The sequence below is a fragment of the Coenobita brevimanus genome, chromosome 64, assembly GCF_032717465.1.
Source record: "Coenobita brevimanus isolate Jiangsu-jjx chromosome 64, ASM3271746v2, whole genome shotgun sequence".
Taxonomy (NCBI): Eukaryota; Metazoa; Arthropoda; class Malacostraca; order Decapoda; family Coenobitidae; genus Coenobita; species Coenobita brevimanus.
Window position 1 is genome coordinate 645881 of NC_137017.1, and position 20922 is coordinate 666802.

Genomic DNA, 20922 nt, shown 5'->3' on the forward strand with positions numbered 1-20922 from the left:
ATCATGGAAATTCGTTGGGAATTTTTAGAGATATCGTCTGGACAAACAAACAAAAATGAAACTGCCATAGGCAGAGCGCTTGCCGGATGGATCCGATTGTGTCTGCTTATTTTCACCGGCGTGTAGGTAGTCATTTGTCGAAAATTTCGCTCTTCATTGCGAAGCACAGGATGTGTTTAGGAAGCTAAAAATTGCATTGCCGAGTGTGCCAAATGTTTCTCTTCAGATTGGTAAGAACAAAAAATCGACTTTGGAAATCTCAAAATATGGGGTCGGGGCCGGCCATTTGGTCCCGACGATTTCCGGACCCACCGCCATTGACGCGTTTCAACCCCCCACCCAGCCCAGGGCCTTTGACCGATTTTGATGAAAAACAATAGGCTTCCAGGGTTTATGGATATCTACCTTCTGATTATTTTTTCAAGAACGATTGGCGCAAAATTGTGACCTGTAGAGGGCAGACAAACATACGGAACTGACCAACATGCATGCCGAATCCTTCGATTCCGGCAAGCAACAAACACAGGTGAATAAATAACCTCCTCCAACTTCGTTGGCGGAGGTAAATATTACCCACTTGCTAGAGAGTCTTTTGAGTGTGTGGAGTTCTTTTATTTAGGGAACGTAGTATGCACTGCAGGTGGGGGTGGAACTAGTTCGATGGCAAGGATAAGACGTGAATGGAAGAAGTTTAGGGAGTTGTTGCCTCTCATGACACTGGCAGGGCGCTCTCTCTGTGCTAAGGGGTTTTTGTAATCAGCATGTGTTAGGAATATAATTCTGTAGGGTAGTGAGACTTGGGCATCAAAGGAGGAGGATATTCATTGGCTTAGACTTATCGATGATAATGATCAGATGGATGTGTAGTGCGTCTTTGAATGACATGCGGGGGGGGGGGAATAGAAATGCCTATGGAGAATTTAGAGGAAGGATGGGAATTGAATATATTAGTGATAGGAGGAGAATAGTTAGATTGACATGATTTAAACATGTGGAGAGTTTGGAGAATGACGAGTCAGGAGGGTTAGAGATATGAACGCTGAGAGCATACTTGTGTGAGGCAGACCGAAAAAGATATGGAACGAGGTCATACAGTGTGACCTCGGGGATGTGGGACAGCATAGAGTGTCTGACAGAGGTCGAGTAGCGTTGAGAGTCACCATTAGGTGTCCAAGGCAGACGCATGCAAGCATGTAGGAGACTTTATAAATGAAACGAACGAAATCCCACCCAACATAAGATAACATAACCCTCACCATGCCAACCTAACCTAACCTAACTTAATCTAGCCTAATGTAACCTAACCTCACCTCACCAAGCATTCCGACAATATACCATGACACAGAATATAATATAACATAACCTTTTCCAAACTAACCTAACCTAACCTTACATAATCCTCTCCAACATAACCAAACGTAACCTAACATAATCCTCTGTAGTCTAACCCAACCAATCCTAAGCCTCTGCACCTCTCGCCATCAGCTTCGTTTGGGTGGACGGCACGGACATGCCCATGGGAACCCCTCACTGGTACATCACCCAGCCCAACGGAGGCACAGCACAGAACTACGTTGGCCTCTACACGCCTGATTTCTTCTTCCATGACCTCAACAACGACAAGAAAATCTACTCCATATGCCAGATCTAAGAGGTGAAAAAGGAGGAGGAGAAGGAGAAGGAGGAAGAGAAGAAGAAATCGTGGTTTTTGACCCATAATGTTGAGAAGTCATGCATAAGAAAATAATAACAAACAGACTTACTCCACCTGCCAGGTGTAAGAGGCAAACATAGATAGAATAATAGGTAAATGAATAAATACAATAAAATACCACACTCACAGGTAATATCCTCACCGGTAGTATTTAGATGATAGAATATTAGTCACATGGAGGAATGATAAGCAACGAAGGAATTTACTATGTAAGGGAAAATGAAATAAATATTCTTCCATGTACCAATCGTCTTCTTTTTCACTTTTTTTTTTTTAAGTAACATGGGAAAAATAGTCACCGATAACATGCAAGTTTTCTCCGTCTGTCTGTCCAAAGAGATGAAAAATTAAAGTAAGTAATCATCTCTCTCTCTCTCAAGATTTACAAGTCTTTAAAAAAAATAAAAATAAAACATCAACAGCGACAAACACATCTACTCCATGTGTCAAATCCATGTAGAGCATAAGACATACAAATTCTGCCGTTGCACCAAAATATCGTCTTACAACTGAGGCGCACGCAATAGTAAGGGCACAAGCGCCACTCCACCCAAATCCGAGTTAACAGTACTGCATTTTTTCACAGGGTTTCCTCTATCCAACAGTAGGTCGTCTACGCTCTTCTGATTATTTTTCTTATGGTCTAGTGAGCCCTGAAACACCCGTGATTTTTCAGCTGTATACACCCTAAGGCTCCAGTCACACTGCAGGTACGACATATGGCAAACCACCCGCGACCTGCAAGTCGTGGGTGGTTTTGGTGAGGTTTACGACCGGTCTTCATATGTCTCGGTCTAGCCGAGACATATGAATAAGAAGAAGAAGAAGAAGAAAAGGTAGAAGAAGGATAATAATATGAATAATAATAAGAACAATAATAATGATGATGATGATGATGATGATAATAATTATAATAAAAATTCCTCTTACAAAAAGATATCACCACTCAATCACCAGTAGGTGGGACGAGTGCGATGACGATGATGATGGTGATGATGATCATGAGGAGGAGGAGGATAACAACAATAACTGATAACAAAAGCCACATCAACAAATCCAGGAAAAAGTTGACTCAAGCACGATCCGTGGGAAACGTCATGTGTGGTGTGTGTGTGTGTGTGTGTGTGTGTGTGTGTGTGTGTGTGTGTGTGTGTGTGTGTGTGAACGGCATCTCTTCAGCCCTCTTACGCATTTTGAGTTTTAGTCCCTTCAAACCAGTAACCTACTTTTTATATTATTATTTTCTTTTTTTATGTTAATTTTGCAACTTTCAGACGATTTTATTTAGCTTACGAGAGAATTTTCGAACTGGACGGTTTGGATCTACCCACTTCACTACTAGGGAGCTCTCCTGTGATGAATAAAATCGTCTGGAGGTGGCAAGAATAAAAAATGTCACTAGACTAAAGGGGTTGATCAGTCCACCACCAGACGATTATATTGAACCAGGAGAGGACTCCTGGTTGTAGTAGTAGTAATAGTAGTAGTTGTTCTTGCTGAGTAGCTGTAGTAGTAGTAGTAGCTGTTGTTCTTGTTATTGGGTAGTAGTAGTTATATAAATGGTTTTTTTTTTTGCTGCTTCCAAACGATTTTATTCAACTTTGAAGGGCACCCAAAAGAAGTGGTGGGGTTAATGAAGGTCTTATGTAACCTCTCCAGTTGGAAAAAGCGTCTCCTGAGCTGAATAAAACCGTCTGGTGTCAGTATGGATAAGGTAAAATGCTGACGTCTTTTGGGTGGAGGTTAAATGGTACTCTAATGTGCCGGATCTCTTTACCCCCCCCCCCCACCGTAAAAAAAAAATGCAGACGGTAGATAACACATGCATTTTCTCGCCTATATAACCTAAAGACGGAGGGGTGGGCAGCCTCAGCAGAACACAGCACAGCACAGCACGACACCACAACAGCAGCAGACATGAAGCTGGTTGCACTCTTGATTGCATTGACAGGTAAAATTCACGCAACCATTTTGGTTCAAGACAGATAATTATTATTACCTTTTATATGTTTTCGACTACAAGTATAGACTTGACACTCCGTTTTCTGAGACTCACAATCCTCCTACGTGCCTCGCACCCTCACATATCACCATTTCAGCGCTAATACTCACCGTCCATTCTAAATACATGCTAGGACCGTCTCATTCAGGATTGGTGTGATGGTATTAATATTTTCTTCTGAATTAAGTAGCTGTGTGTATTTCTAAAGACTGATAATTTCTGTTTTAATGAAATCCGAGTCTCCAAACTGTTCCCTGGGATCGATCTTTCGTCCTTTCGGACAGAAGCTCGGCTCCTTACCACTTGACTACTCATTCCCTCCAAATGCATACTAGAATAAGAAACACTGGCACAATGAGAGAAATATTTAATGTGTGTGTCTGTGTGCGTGTGTGCGTGTGCGTGCGTGCGCGTGCGCGCGCGCATAACTCACGGTATTCTTCCTTAACTGCTGTGATGGTAGTTGTTGTTGTTAAGGGTAGTTGTGGTGATGGTAGCTATGGTGATTGAAGTTATGGTGATGGTAGCTGTGGGGACTGAAGTTGTGTTGATGGTAGTTATGGTCTCAGATGTGGAAAGTGTGCCGATGGTAGCTGTAGTGATGGTAGTTGTGGTGATGGTAGTTGTGGTGATGGTAGTTGTGGTGATGGTAGTTGTGGTGATGGTAGTTGTGGTGATGGCAATTGTCGTGCTGGTAGCTATGGTGATGTAGCTGTGGTGATTGTAGTTGTGGCGATGTAGCTGTTGTGATTGTAGTTGTGGTGGTGTAGCTGTGGTGATTGTAGTTGTGGTGATGTAGCTGATGTGATTGTAGTTGTGGTGATGGTAGTTGTGGTGATGGCAGTTGTGGTGACGGTAGTTGTGGTGATGGCAGTTATGGTGACGGTAGCTGTGGTGATGGTAGTTGTGGTGATGGCAATTGTCGTGCTGGTAGTTGTGGTGATGTAGCTGTGGTGATTGTAGTTGTGGCGATGTAGCTGTTGTGATTGTAGTTGTGGTGATGTAGCTGATGTGATTGTAGTTGTGGTTTTGTAGCCGTGGTGATGGTAGCTGTGGTGATGGCAGTTGTGGTGACGGTAGCTGTGGTGATGGCAGTTGTGGTGACGGTAGCTGTGGTGATAGTAGTTGTAGGGATTGTAGTTGCGGTGCTGGCAGTTGTGGTGATGTTGTTGTGGTGATGGTAGATATTGTGATTGTAGTTGTGGTAACGGTAGTTGTGGTGGTAAAGAAAAAAAGATGGTGATGGTAGCTGTGATGATGGTAGCTATGGTGATTGTAGCTGTGATGATGGTAGCTGTGATGATGGTAGCTATGGTGATGATTGCTATGGCGATGAAATAGTTATGATGAAGGTTGTAGTGAAAGCTGCAATGGTGAGAAATAAAAACAAATCAAGATGAAATTTTTATTCCGAAAGACTGCCCGACCTTTGGGAACGGGTAAGTCTATGCTCGGTATCGGACTAATACAAAATAAGTGGGAAATACATTAGTTGTAGTAGTAGTAATGATGATGATGGTGATGATAATGATAATAATAATAGATAATAATAATTATAATATTATAACAACAACAACAATCATCATCATCATCATCATCCGGACCTCCTTTCCCACCCAAGGGCAGGGTGAGGAGTGGCAATGTCCAAACAGCCCAAAATTGCCCAATCCAATGGGCCACGCTTCCATTCACTCATCATTCAAGCACCCGGAATCCTGGCTCTATCGGATCCGCCAAAAACATTCACCACGTTCTGTAGCTTCACATAATAATCATAATAATAATCATAGTAATTATAATAATAATAGTCTTTACCAATCTCCAGTCATAATTATCCAACTGTGTAATATAGTTGTTTTAATGTATGTATCATTTGTTTGTTTCAGTGGCCGTGGGGATTGATGCTGCTGCAGGTAAGTAATTGTTCTTGTTTACCTGTGTGTGTGTGTGTGTGTGTGTGTGTGTGTGTGTGTGTATCAAAACATGAAAGAGTCTGATTCACTAAAACCGGAAGGCTTTATGGGAACTTTTGAGGCTGATGTGTTTATCTGGATTAAATCTGCCAAAGCTGACCTGTCCTTAGATTGTGAGACCGCTGTTAGCTGTGCAAGGGACGGGGGGGGGGGGTGCAGGCAATTTATTCCTGTAAGTTCTGGAATTGTTTTTATTTTTGTTGTACAGGCTCATCTGGACGTAAACCCAGTGGAGTGCAGGCTGAAACTGCCTTCATCCTGCAGTCCACCATCCTCCTTTTGTGGATAGGGATGGAACTGAGGGACGCTTGTATGACCAGGTAGTGGGTCAGCCCGGTCACACCGGTGCTGTCACGTGAAGGCATCTCGCTCACTTTTCAGCAAATGCATAGGGATCAGCCGGGCTGTAAGTCGGTCACTGTAAAGCTTCAGTTGACAATTTTATCGTGTTCGGACATGAATTTGCTGGTTATGCAGTTATCCCGGCTGAGGCGCTGTAGGCCCCCTGAGTTCTGTCGTGGCACTTGACAAGGAGGCAGAACCAATGGGACTAAAGGTCTCCTGGGCTAAGCCCACGATACAGGCATTTGGTGGCTCGTGGGATGAAGCGTACAGACTTTTGAGGTATGTGGTGAGGACATACAAGTCTTGGAGAGTTTCGTTTATCTTGGCAATGTGTCCATAGCAATGTACCCGTCGCGCTGGTCTGGCCTGCAGTGTTATGGACTCACACACTTATACTGTACTACTGTCTTGACACGAGATATGTATGTAGAAGGAGATACATTCGCATTTTTGTGGCGCTGGTGGTCCGTGTCTTACACTGTAAATGAGACATACACACTAAACGGAGGTCTGAAGAGTCATTATTTCATGCCTTTCCTGTATAAGTTCGGAGGATCATGGGATATCACTGGTACGACCAAGTGGATAACGAGCAATTAGTCCAAGAGACTTAGCCAAGGCCTCTTACCTGCATAATACGTAGACACCAACTCCGGCTGTATATGGATATGTGGCATGTCTTATCCCATATCAAACCTCATCAACCCTACCAGCTAACCAACCACTCCCAATCTCTCATCCCCAGTCACCCCAAACCCTTGTCCTGATGGCTTCGTGAACTTCTCGATGGATGCCTCTACCCCCGTGTGCCTGAAGTTCGCCATGTATGGGAAGGGTACGTGGGAGAATCAGAGGGCATTTTGCAAGACCCTTGGAGCGGACCTGGTCATACTTGAGGGGAATCTACACGACCAGGTCGTCGAGTACATCAATGATCATGAATGTTAGTTTCTTGTACCACCACTACCACCACCACCATCATCATCATCATCATCACTAGTGCTCATCCAGGTTAGTTTCTTATGCCATCATCATCATCATCATAATCATCAATATCATCATCATCATCATCACAAGTCCTCATCCAGGTTAGTTTCTTATGCCATCTTCATCATCGTCCTCATCTTCATCATCATCATCGTCATCATCATCATCATCATCGTCATCATCATCATCATCATCATCGTCATCATCATCATCATCATCATCATCATCAATATCATCATCTGTCACGGGGTTTTTATAGAATATACAATATTAAGGGATAATATTCAATAATACTTAAGAACAGGACAATGAATTGTCTTGTGAAAATCAAGCAGTGAATACTTTATGCCAGTGTAGCGTTCAGATCTGACTCCCTCACTAATCCAGACTCCTTGCGTTCATTGCGCATGCGCCGCCGGCTGCCAGACGTACGACTCATTCGCAGCAGAAGCCCTGCAGAGAGAAGGACTATAGCGGGATGATTGGTTATTTCGTACTTCAGTGGACTCGGGAATTTGGTAAATAAATCCGTGCTGATTTCACAGTTCAGTCCCATAATTTTTACCACTTGCTCTTACTTGCCATTATCAGGCCTCTTTCTCCTCTGAACCGTGTACAATGAGCCTAATTCGGTGGGCCAAAAATAAGTTAAGGACGAATCCTCAGTAAACAAAAGTAGTTGCGTGTTGAGGAAGACAGATTACCCACTGATATTTTCATTTTGTTTGTAGTTATGCCCCCATTAAAGCTATTACAAGAGATTTACATGGCTTACATGTAGTTTCTTCGAAATTATGTGTGAATGTAATCAGTGGTTTCGAGATGGTTAAGCCATTGCCAACGATAACGAAGTTGCATAAGCTGTTGATCATGGTGAAGCATAGTTAGAAATGTCAATATATACGAAATAAACAGGTTACATATACCTGTAGTATATATTTAAATTGAATTCCAAGAGATTTTGTTCAGAAACCATATGACTATCGATTCAGTGACTGTAATTGCGGGAAACATGCAGAAACCACGAGATATTGCACTGTTAATAAAGCTTAATAACCAGTGTGTTTTCTTGTCATTGGCTGCCATCCCTTCAACTCACACACCCCATTTCATATATTTCTCTCCATTCCATCCCTCCAGCTCATCCTTGGTCTTTCCTCTCATACTCTCCAAGTCAGACTCTCAAGTAACTTCTTACCTTGGCCAAAACATCTCATTATTTGTACTATCATTTTCATTTACATATTTTTTGTTGCAGGTAAAAATAGCAACAGTTATTACTTTTGGAAGGCCTCTTTATTTAAGTTGAATTGAACAGGTAAGAACCATTCTGATTTACCAGAAGTGGGTTAGTTAAATAGATGTGGAGTTTAAGTTGAAATTCATGGTTAAACACTAATACTAGTTAAAGTTTTTTGTGGTGGTTGCATTTTATAAAGGAACTATAAGCCATTCTTTGTTTCACCTAAAACAGTACTTTGCTGGTAGCACTGCCGAACTTCAACCTTTCAGCATAGACTGTTCACTTCTGGCCAACATTTTAACAACACCAAGTAAGTATTGGTGATTTGATATGGTAAGGCACACCACTGCTTACTTTTTGATTAAATGAAAGTCCAAAGAGTCTAATGAATGACGGCAGGAGCTGCAGGAGACAGGGAAGAACATACAAGAGTGAAAAAAAAAAAATAAGTGGAAGGAAACAGACGAGAGTTTTGAAGTAAATGGAAGTGTTGCTTGGTAATGTAATTATTTGCAGATGATACATCTCTTGGCGATGGAAAATAAACAGTGCTTGTCATGAGCTTTAGGAGCTGTATCTGAGAATCAAATTTGACATTGTAAGAAAACATTATTATTATTTTAGAGGAATGAAATTACAGACTGTCCAGTGATTCTGATTGACCATTCAGAGGAATACACTGAGAAGGGAGAAAAAGTGAACAGATGGAGAGAACACTTTAATGAATTGCTGAACATAGAGAATGAAAGTAATGCGAGTATAAATGGCGGGAGAAGGAGGGAGGTGAGAAGACAGGAAGAAATCAGTAAGATGGAAGTTGTGGAAGCAATGAAGAAAGTCAAAATGGGGAAAGCCCCAGGAATTGATGGAGTGTGGTGAAATGCTGAAGCATGGGAGACAGATAGTTGTAGAATGGATGTGGAAGATGTGCAGATTACCCTGGGAGGAAGGTAGAGTCCTGGAAGATTGGAAGTCAGGTATAATTATTCCCTTGTACAAAGGGAAAGGGGAAAAAGAGGTGTGTGGTAATCATAGGGGCATTTGTCTTCTTAGTGTAATAGGAAAAGTGTATGGTAGGATACTTATTGACAGAGTTAGGGAAATAACAGAGGAATTAGTTGGAGAAGAATAGGGAGGCTTCAGGAAGGGAAAAGGTTGTGTAGATCAAATATTCATTCTTAGATCTTTAGTGGAAAAGTTTCTGGAGAAGGGAAAGAAGTTGTATGTTGCCTACATGGATTTGGAGAAAGCATATGACAGGGTGGATAGACAAGGGTTGTGGAAAGTTTTAAGAATAGCTTATATGGAGTAGATGGGAAGTTGTTTAATGCTGTGATGAGTATATATGAGGGTGCTAAGGCTGCAGTGTGTGTGGATAATGAACTGTTTTTCTATTTGAAGGTTGAGTTGAAACAGGGATGTGTTATGTCTCCATGGTTGTTCAATTTGTATATGGATGGGGTTATAAAAGAGATACAAGGTAGGGCAGTGGATGTTGGAGTGGCCCTCATGAGACAGGGCAGTGTTTGGAAACTCCCTGTACTGTTTGCAGATGATACCGTGTTGTAAAGTGAAGACGAAGGAGAGCTGCAAGGCTTGGTGGATGAGTTTGGGAGAGTGTAAGAAACGGGATGTAAAGGTGAATGTAGGGAGGAGTAAGGTTATTGTCTTAGAGAGAGGTGAATGTACAGTGAGGTTGGATGATGAGGAAATGCAAAATGTGAGTACATACGTTTAAGTACTTGGGTGGTGTGATGAGTATGGATAGAAGTGCTTGAAGGGGTACAACAAGGAAGAAAGGTTGCTGATTCCTTGAAGGTAGTGATAAGAAGCAGGGAAGTGAGCATGGAGGTGAAAAAGTTATTACATGACTGTATTGTGATACCAACTCTAATGAGAGAGAGAGAGAGAGAGAGAGAGTCTTACACACTCTCCCAAACTCATCCACCAAGCCTTGATTTCTTCCTGTCTTCTCACCTCCCTCCTTCTCCCAGCCATTTATACTCGCATTACTTTCATTCTCTATGTTCAGCAATTCAATAAAGTGTTCTCTCCATCTGTTCACTTTTTCTCCCTTCTCAGTGTATTCCTCTGAATGGTCAAACAGAATCACTGGACAGTCTGTAATTTCATTTCTCTAAAATAATAATAATGCTTTCTTACAATGTCAAATTTGATTCTCAGATACAGCTCCTAAAGCTCATGCCAAGCACTGTTTATTTTCCATCGCCAAGGAAAGAGATGTATCATCTGCAAATAATTACATTATTTATCAAGCAACACTTCCATTTACTTCAAAACTCTTGTCTGTTTCTTTCCACTTATTTTTTTTTCACACTTGTATGTTCTTCCCTGTCTCCTGCAGCTCCTGCCGTCATTCATTAGACTCTTTGGACCTTCATTTAATCAAAAGGTATGCAGTGGTGTGCTTTACCATATCCTTCATTTAATCAAAAGGTATGCAGTGGTGTGCCTTACCATATCAAATCACCAATACTTACTTGGTGTTGTTAAAATGTTGGCCAGAAGTGAACAGTCTATGCTGAAAGGTTGAAGTTCGGCAGTGCTGCCAGCAGAGTACTGTTTTAGGTGAAACAAAGAATGGCTTATAGTTCCTTTATAAAATGCAACCACCACAAAAAACTTTAACTAGTATTAGTGTTTAACCATGAATTTCAACTTAAACTCCACATCTGTTTAACTAACCCACTTCTGGTAAATCAGAATGGTTCTTACCTGTTCAATTCAACTTAGAGGCCTTCCAAACGTATAACTGTTGCTATTTTTACCTGCAACAAAAAATATGTAAATGAAAATGATAGTACAAATAATGAGATGTTTGGCCAAGGTAAGAAATTACTTGAGAGTCTGACTTCGAGAGTATGAGAGGGGAGACCAAGGATGAGCTGGAGGGATGGAATGAAGAGAAATATATGAAATGGGGTGTGTGAGTTGAAGGGATGGCAGCCAATGACAAGAAAACACACCTGTTATTATGCTTTATTAACAGTGCAATATCTCGTGGTTTCTGCACGTTTCCCACAATTATAGTCACTGAATCGATAGTCATATGGTTTCTGAACAAAATCTCTTGGAATTCAATTTAAATATATACTACAGGTATATGTAACCTGTTTATTTCGTATATATTGACATTTCTAACTATGCTTCACCATGATCAACAGCTTATGCAACTTCGTTATCGTTGGCAATGGCTTAACCATCTCGAAACCACTGATTATATTCACACATAATTTCGAAGAAACTACATGTAAGCCATGTAAATCTCTTGTAATAGCTTTAATGGGGGCATAACTACAAACAAAATGAAAATATCAGTGGGTAATCTGTCTTCCTCAACACGCAACTACTTTTGTTTACTGAGGATTCGTCCTTAACTTATTTTTGGCCCACCGAATTAGGCTCATTGTACACGGTTCAGAGGAGAAAGAGACCTGATAATGGCAAGTAAGAGTAAGTGGTAAAAATTATGGGACTGAACTGTGAAATCAGCACAGATTTAGTTGGCAAAATTCCCGAGTCCACTGAAGTACGAAATAACCAATCATCCCGCTAGTTCTTCTCTCTGCAGGGCTTCTGCTGCGAATGAGTCGTACGTCTGGCAGCCGGCGGCGCATGCGCAATGAACGCAAAGAAGTCTGGATTAGTGAGGGAGTCAGATCTGAACGCTACACCGGCTTACTTCGCCGATTCTCTAAGGACGAGAATTTATAAACTTTCTCAACAGTACACAGCAGAGACTAATTATTCACACGTGCTGTTTATTAGTACAGTTGGCCTCTGGAGAAGGTGCCTCCACACCTGACAATCGATAACTAATGCTTTTAATGATAAACAAGTTCTTGCTGATGCAGTCAACTCCTAGATGGCACAACGGATTTGAGTTAATACAAACGGACTGGCCTAAGTACCAGTTATGAATAATACAAAGCGTTTATGCAAGCCAGGAGCTGCTACTAGAATGAGCTTATGGAGAAATAAAACACGAGTTTACATTACATTAAGCTCAAGAAAAAGAAGTGTTAAATTTATTGATTACAAAGAAATAAATTTACGTTACATTTCGAAATGAATTCAAAATAAGGAGATGGCGCTTACTCGCGCACTCAAAAGCTAACTCTTAAACCTAGGAAAAACGAAAAGAAATACTGGTCAGAAAAGTGGACAAAGCAGATGACTGGGCGTCGTTGCTGAGGAAGGACGCTGCACACACTGAGTCTCTCGCCAAAATCACGCTAGGTGGAAATTCAGGAACTGGACAATGGCGGCTAACTGCTACACACTAGGCCCAACCCGCTTTCACGGCACTCAAATCCTGACTGATTCAAATATGGGAGAGAGGCGAGTGTCATGGCCGCACTTGCTAATGGCCAACGAGTGTGAGCGATACACACCTGCAATATCACTCAGGCGGAGGTTCATGTCGCGCACAAAGACAATCACTTATGAAATAGTGAAAAATGTCCTGAAAAACACTCGATCAGGTGAATACGTGGCAGTTAAACTGAGTGATAAATACTGGGATTCCACTAGAATTCGCGGTTTCCCACCAAAGTTAATGTCACGAGTTTATTCAAATACTTAATCGTGCCAACTCGTGACATTATGTCCCATTAAAAATGAATTTTTTTTCTCAGGAAAAAAATTTCAATATACATACATACAAATCCTAACTCAGTCACACAAGATTCACACTGTGGTGTGTGTGTGCTATCGTGCTACAGGAGAAAGTCACAGTTGCCAGTGAGCGAAAAAAAAACTCGTATTTACGTTAATAGAAGCAAGCTTGAGGGAAAAACTCCGTGACGACGGTGAAAAATCCTGTACTCAGGTCAAACTGAGCGAAAAGTTCGCTACATTTACATTAATAACTAATTGTTATGTACGTGATGTATGTAATACACGGTGTAGGTGTGATAGTTGTGGTGTAACTGTACCTACGTGTAAAATTACATAACGCAAATTTATAGTAAATAATGACAACGAGGCAGAAGAGAAGGGGCGGCAGCATGCAACAGGGACGATCAGCTGTTTTGCACAGCAATGATGCACCCGCCAGCTGCACCTGTGAAAGGAATCAAGGTGGAGCATCAAAAAGTGTCATTTCTCTCTCTCTGGCAATCAGTACGGTACTTATGTCATTATTAACCAGGAAACATAGTCTTAGGATTTACAAATCTCTCAGGACCCTTTTAGTTTACTGGTTAAGCTAACTTATTAACCAGGAAACATGTCATTTCTTGAATTGCTCAGATCTCTTAGAACGGGCAGTTTCCTGGTTAACCTAACATTATTAACCAGGAAACATGTCAGTTCTTGAATTGCTCAAATCTCTTAGAACGGGCAGTTTACTGGTTAACCTAACATTATTAACCAGGAAACATGTCAGTTCTTGAATTGCTCAAATCTCTTAGAACGGGCAGTTTACTGGTTAACTTAACATTATTAACCAGGAAACATATCAGTTCTTGAATTGCTCAAATCTCTTAGAACGGGCAGTTTACTGGTTAACCTAAGTCTACACTTACGACTAATAACAGGAAGCTGAGAATCCCTAGGCAATCTCGGGCAGTTCACATTTTAACACCCACCGTGGGTGTGAACACTCATGTGGATATTGTGCATTCTCCGGGAATCCTTAGAGAGGCCCACAGCTCGAGACGTTCCACAAGGTAATTCATACACAGCCCCGGACTGTCTCTGCGGGGTTCTCAAACTTCCCCCTTAACTTACGGTACATATGTATGTACAGGCCCTGGACATACTGTGTCCTGTGGGACCAACGGGCGAGACGTCAGGTCTGCACCCACTTCACCATTGCCCTGTCTCTCAACTGACTCAGAGATTACGGGTGTGGCTTCAAATGGCACAGGAAGGACATGTCCCTGATTAGTGGTACGTGGACGCACATTGCAGGAACGCACAAAACTATCTATTTCTCGTACCATCCCTGGCCAGAAAAAGTCAGCTCGGATGTGGTCCTGGGTCTTCCTTTTGCCCATGTGACCTCCTGAGGCTGAACAATGACCCCATTCTAACAATGCTTGGTGGTACTTAGCGGGAACGACGAACTGCAATCGAACCTCGCCCTGAGGTGTTCGTGACTCACGGTAGAGCCGTCCTTGTTTACGAAGGAACTTGGCTCAACCTCCTCGTGAATACTTAATCACTCTACCCTCCAGCTTCTTATGCACTGAGGCAAATGTCGGGTCAGACTGTTGTTCTTGGACAACGTCTTGACTACGAATAAAATCTTGCGGCGTTGCAACAGTCAACGGGGTGACGCAATTCGGAGCCTTGGCCATGGCTCGTGTTACTGCAACAGTTGAAGTCTTGAGTAGCAACATCTACGGCGCAACTGTTTTTGACCCCCGGTATGTTGCCAATAATGAGGTCAAACAAGGGTTCTGGCATGACAACAGCAGCTGTCAAGCCAGTGTAGAAAGGAGATGCCACCTGGATACGTGCCTCAGGGAACAATCTCACTGACCCATCAATAAGTCTAACTTGGATCTGCTTACCCATGTACTTGTCAGCCTGAACTAAACTTTGCTTGACAGAGCAACCTGAGGAACCATTATCCCTCAGGACATTTACAGAAACACCTCCCACAAACCCTGGCTGAACAAAAAAGGCAGTGTTACTGGTGGAAGGGTCTGAGGAGGTAGCAGCCAGTCATTGGTGAGACTGCGGAACAAACGATGCAGCAAATGTGGCGCCCTGAGAACTTGATACCTGAGGGGTCGTGCTCACCATCTGAGGAGCTGGAGCATTGACCACCTGTGGAGGAGGGCTCACTGTCGCTGGGGAACTAGTGAACTGCGGGGAAGTACCTGTACTGGTGGGGTTGGCACCACTGTATGCTTGTTGTGGCATAAGGGCTGCATATGCATCCTGCCTCCGATACAGTATAGTCGATTGTCCTGACTGAGGGTTACGTGGTTTGTCCTTGCCCTGCTGCTGCTTGAAATACCGGTACTGCTGCTGGTTAGGGTTCTGCTTATCGTATCGCTTCCACTCAGGTTTCTGAGTGTTTTGCCCCTGGTCCTTCTTTTGTGGTTTTGGACCTTGGCCATTATTATGAGAACGGCCTTGTTGCTGGGATTCAGTCTGAGACGGTTTCCCAGATTTATCAGGTTTCCTGTTCCAGGTATGCTGCTTGCGAGTTTGATACCCGTATGCGGTAAAAAATGCTTCAGCCTTCTTTACCACTTGGCTGTCATCTTTACCTGGCAGATCTTAAGCTGAGCCATAAGTTCAGTAGGCCACGACTTTTTTAGCTGCGTGCGCAGCATAAGGTCGATTATCCCCTCACACGTGGAAGGAGTTTCATCTTTCTCCATCCACTCACCTAAGTAAGCAGTAAGCCGGTCAAGAAACTGAACGGCAGTCTCTTTTTCCTGTAAACGCGCCCTCATGAACTGACTCTTGGCGTCATCAACTGTGAGACTGTATGCTTTGCTGAGTGCGGCCTTCATCATCTCATATGTGAGATTGTCTCCATGAATTCTGTGGAGAATATCGAGGGCAGGGCCCTCAAACAGGCTAAGAAACTGATGCTGCTTTGCTGCATCATCCAGCTGGTAAAGTTGAGCCATGTCTTCAAAGCGAGCTATGTATGGCTCGATTCGCTCGCCTTTCTTGTATGTGGGAAGCTTGATGTGTGGGGTCGCCATAATATGGGCAGGGATAGCGCTCGTGGAGCTTGGGCCAGCTGCACCAGATGTGTCTGAAGCCAAGGAATCTCGCTTGAGCTTCAACATTTCATTTTCATGTCTTTCGCGTGCTTCTCGCTCGGCACGTTCGTGTTCTCGTTGTTCTCGCTCATGTTCTAACTCAAGTTCGTGATGTTTTCGCTCGTGTTCTGACTCGAGTTCGCGTTGTTTCCGCTCATGTTTGCGCTCTTTTTCGCGTTCCTCACGCTGAATTCGACGCTCTTCATGAGCACCATTCTCGTGTTGCTGCTCGTAATTAAACCGAGAGAGGACATAGTCCTATATTTTCTCCGGCTACATAAGCCCCATATCTTTAGCTTCCTGTACATAGACGCTGGTAGACATGATGCTAAGTCAATCTAAGTAAACTAGCGACTCAGTACTGACTGCAATTGCAAAGAAAGATGCCAATAATCAAGAATAAAGAATATAGGCACAGGTTAGTGGTGACCAGTTTTATCTAATTAAACTAGTAAAGAAAGAAAATTAAACAAATGACTGTGAAAACTATTACGTAAATTAATAGAACTGAATCAATAATCACCAGTAAGATAGTGCTTATAAACTTTAATGATAAATACCTAAGTATGAGTGAGTGAGTATTATCTCGTGAATAGCTTAGAGCTAGGAGTTAATATCCTGGAATGAGGTCGCCAAATGTCAGGGTTATTTTTTTATGTATATTCAGTATTAAAAAATATTATTCAATAATCTTGAGAACAGGACAATGAATTGTCTTGTGAAAATCAAGCAATGATTACTTTATGCTGGCTTACTTCGCTGATTCTCTAAGGACTAGAATTTATAAACTTTCTCAGCAGTACACAGCAGAGACTAATTATTCACACGTGCTGTTTATTAGTACTGTTGGCCTCTGGAGAAAGTGACTCCACCCCTGACAATCAACAACTAATGCTATTAATGATAAACAAGTTCTTGCTGATGCAATCAGCAAGCTAGGAGCTACAACTAGAATAAGCTTATGGAGAAATAAAACATGAGTTTACATTACATTAAGTTCAAGAAAAAGAACTTAAATTTATTGATTACAAAGAAATAAATTTACGTTACATTTCGAAATGAATTCAAAATAAAGGAGATCACACTCACTCGCTCACTCAAAAGCTAACTCTTAAAACTAGGAAAAACGAAAAGAAATACTGGTCAGAAAAGTGGACAAAGCAGATGACTGGGCGTCGTTGCTGAGGAAGGATGCTGCACACGCTGAGTCTCTCGCCAAAATCACACTAGGTGGAAATTCAGAAACTGGACAACGGCGGCACTGCTACACACTGGGCCCAACCCGCTTTCACGGCGCTCAAATCCTGACTGATTCAAATGTGGGAGAGAGACGAGTTTCGTGGCCGCACTTGTTAACGGCCAACGAGTGTGAGCGATACACACCCGCAATATCACTCAGCCGGAGGTTAATGTCGCGCACAAAGACGATCACTTATGAAATAGTGAAAAATGTCCTGAAAAACACTCCCGATCGGGTGAATACGTGGCGGTTAAACTAAGTGATAAATACTGGGATTCCACTAGAATTCACGGTTTCCCACCAAAGTTAATGTCATGAGTTTATTCAAATACTTACTCGCGCCAAGTCGTGACATCATCACAAGTCCTCGTCCAGGTTAGTTTCTTATGCCATCATCATCATCATCAACATAAACATCATCATCATCATCAACATCATTATCATCATCATCATCACTAGTCCTCATCCAGGTTAGTTTCTTATGCCATCATCATCATCATCATCATCATCATATTCATCATCATCACCATCACCAGTCCTCATCCAGGTTAGTTTCCCATGCCATCATCATCATCATCACATCATAATCATCACTAGTCCTCATCCAGGTTAGTTTCTTATGCCATCATCATCGTTATCATCATCGTCATCATTATTGCTGTCGTCATCATCAGCAACCCAGCCCAGTTTCCACTGCTTTTAATGAGATTGTGCGAGACAATTTGACCTCTTAAACTAGAAAAATATTTGGGTCATACATCTTGAAAGATACTGAGGTTCTACACCTTGACCGATATAGAGAAAATAGATGAAAGAAAAAAGATAACTCATGGTCTATTTTTTCCCCTCTGTCTAGACATGACAGACGAAGGCTTCTGGATTGGAGGAAGTGATGCAGCTCAAGAAGGACAGTAAGTATCTCTCTCTCTCTCTCTCTCTCTCTCTCTCTCTCTCTCTCTCTCTCTCTCTCCCTCTCCCTCTCCCTCTTCCCCCCCCCCCACGGTGATAGCCAGCAGATCAATAAGTGACCAGCATTCTTATCAACTTCATCTGCTTCTGGCGGATTTTTTAAAAGGAGTACTTTGGAGACATAAAAGTGGCACCATAGAAGGTAATTTGACATGAAGAATCCAAATCTGCCGTCAGCTGACACCTCAGGTGGCTCCATCTAGCGACTTTAGTAAATGCGTTTAACTTAAGCCTATTGAGACATAAAAGTCGTCCCTTATAAGGTTATTTGACATGGAGAATCCAAATTTGCTGTCATCTGACACCTGTGATGGCGCCATCTTGCAGCAACATTAGTAAAAGTGGGTCTCTCTGTTAAGGCAAGTTACTTTATACAGCAAACTGTTTGAGACAAATGCGAAGTCGAAAGTCCCAGAGCAGTTCTACCGTTGTTTCTCAACTACTCCTTACCTACTTCAACTCCACCCACTACTCCCATTTCTCACTCCCCCTTCCATCCACTCTAAACTTCCTCCCATTTCTTACACCCCTCTCTACCTTTCTCTCCAGCTCGGCCGAACCTAACCGAACTTGATATTACGTAATTTAACATAGCATCGCATAGCATACTAGAAAGCACTCAGACAGCGCATACCTCCGTCATTGCCATCGCCATTAATAAAGGATCCAGATCTGGATCCGTGGAGATATTGTGTGGAATACATAGGATGCGGATCCTCTCCAAAATATAATCACTTGTTGCATAACCCATGACCCACTCTTCCACAATATTTTATTGAAATTCATTGAGAATTTTTGGAGAAATTGTGCTGGATACTTAGGATCCGGATCCGCCCCCAAATTTAGTCAGTTCTTTCTGGGCCCATGGCCCACCCTTCCACCAAATATCATAGAAATTCGTTGGAAATTTTTGGAGATATCGTCTGGACAAACAAACAAACATGAAACTACACTAGGCAGAGCGCTTGCCGGATGATCCGATTTTCTGCTTATTTTCACCGGCGTGTAGGTAGTCATTTGTCGAAAATTTTCGCGCTTCATTTCGAAACACAGGATGGGTTTAGGAAGCTATAAATTGCATTGCCAAGTGTGCCAGATGTTTCTCTTCAGATTGGTAAGAACAAAAAATCGATTTTGGAAATCTCAAAATTTGGTGTCGGGGTCGGCCACTTGGTCCCGACGATTTCCGGACCCACCGCCATTGACGGGTTTCAACCCCCCACCCAGCCCAGGGCCTTTGACCGTTTTTGATGAAAAACAATAGCCTTCCAGGGTTCATGGATATCTACCTTCTGATTATTTTTCAAGAACGATTGGCGCAAAATTGTGACCTGTAGAGGGCAGACAAACATACGGAACTGACCAACATGCATGCCGAATCTTTCGATTCCGGCAAGCAACAAACAAAGGTGAATAAATAACCTCCTCCAACTTCGTTGGCGGAGGTAAATATTGCCCGCTTGCTAGAGAGCATTTTGAGTGTGTGGAGTTCTTTTATTTAGGGAACGTAATATGCACTGCAGGTGGGGGTGGAGCTAGTTCGATGGCAAGGATAGGAAGTGATTGGAAGAAGTTTAGGGAGTTGTTGCCTCTCATGACACTGGCAGGGCGCTCTCTCTGTCCTAAGGGGTTTTTGTAATCAGCATATGTTAGGAATATAATGCTTTAGGGTAGTGAGATTTGGAAATCAAAGGAGAAGGATATTCATAGGCTCAGGCTTATCGATGATAATGATCAGATAGATGTGTAGTGCGTCTTTGAATGACAGGCGGGGGGAGGGGGGAGTAGGAATGTCTATGAAGAGTTTAGAGGAAGGATGGGAATTGAATATATTAGTGATAGGAGGAGAAGGGTTAGATTGACATGATTTAGACATGTGGAGAGTTTGGAGAATGACGAGTGAGGAGGGTGAGAAATATGAACGCTAAGAGCATACTTGTGTGGGGCAGACCGAAAAAGACATGGAACGAGGTCATACAGTGTGACCTCGAGGATAAGGGACAGCATAGAGAGTCTGACAGAGGTCGAGTAGCGTTGAGAGTCACCATTAGGTGTCCAAGGCAGACGCATGCAAGCATGTAGGAGACTTTATAAATGAAACGAACGAAATCCCACCCAACATAACATAACCCTCACCAAGCCAACCTAACCTAACCTAACTTCATCTAGACTAATGTAACCTAACCTCACCTCAACTCACCAAGCATTCAGACAGCATACCATGAGACAGAATATAATATAACATAACCTTTTCCAAACTAACCTAACCTAACCTCACATAATCCCCTCCAACTTAACCAAACGTAACCTAACATAATCCTCTGTACTCTAACCCAACCAATCCTAAGCCTCTGCATCTCTCGCCATCAGCTTCGTTTGGGTGGACGGCACGGACATGCCCATGGGAACCCCTCACTGGTACATCACCCAGCCCAACGGAGGCACAGCACAGAACTACGTTGGCCTCTACACGCCTGATTTCTACTTCCATGACCTCAACAACGACAAGAAAATCTACTCCATCTGCCAGATCTAAGAGGTGAAACAGAAGAAGGAGAAGGAGAAAGAGAAGAAGAAATCATGGTTTTTGACCCATAATGTTGAGAAGTCATGCATAAGAAAATAATAACGAACAGAGTTACTCCACCTGCCAGGTCTAAGAGGCAAACATAGATAGAATGAGAGGTAAATG

At 42.5% G+C, this 20922-nt stretch overlaps 1 protein-coding gene across 1 annotated transcript; it reads left to right on the plus strand.

Annotated features, from left to right (window-relative positions):
* The first annotated feature begins 5112 nt into the window (after positions 1-5112).
* Positions 5113-20766, plus strand: LOC145404605 (C-type lectin mosGCTL-7-like). Its single transcript, XM_080276123.1, has 5 exons — positions 5113-5155; positions 5603-5629; positions 6780-6977; positions 18118-18172; positions 20601-20766. The coding sequence occupies exons 1-5, from the start codon at positions 5113-5115 to the stop codon at positions 20764-20766; spliced, it is 489 nt and encodes a 162-aa protein (XP_080132249.1).
* The last annotated feature ends 156 nt before the right edge of the window (positions 20767-20922 follow it).

Coding starts and splice junctions, on each gene's coding strand:
- LOC145404605 (XM_080276123.1), top strand. CDS start 5,113: ATGAAATTTTTATTCCGAAAGACTGCCCGACCTTTGGGAACGG. Junction 5,630..6,779: donor GGGGATTGATGCTGCTGCAG/GTAAGTAATTGT, acceptor TCTCATCCCCAG/TCACCCCAAACCCTTGTCCT. Junction 18,173..20,600: donor GATGCAGCTCAAGAAGGACA/GTAAGTATCTCT, acceptor TCTCGCCATCAG/CTTCGTTTGGGTGGACGGCA.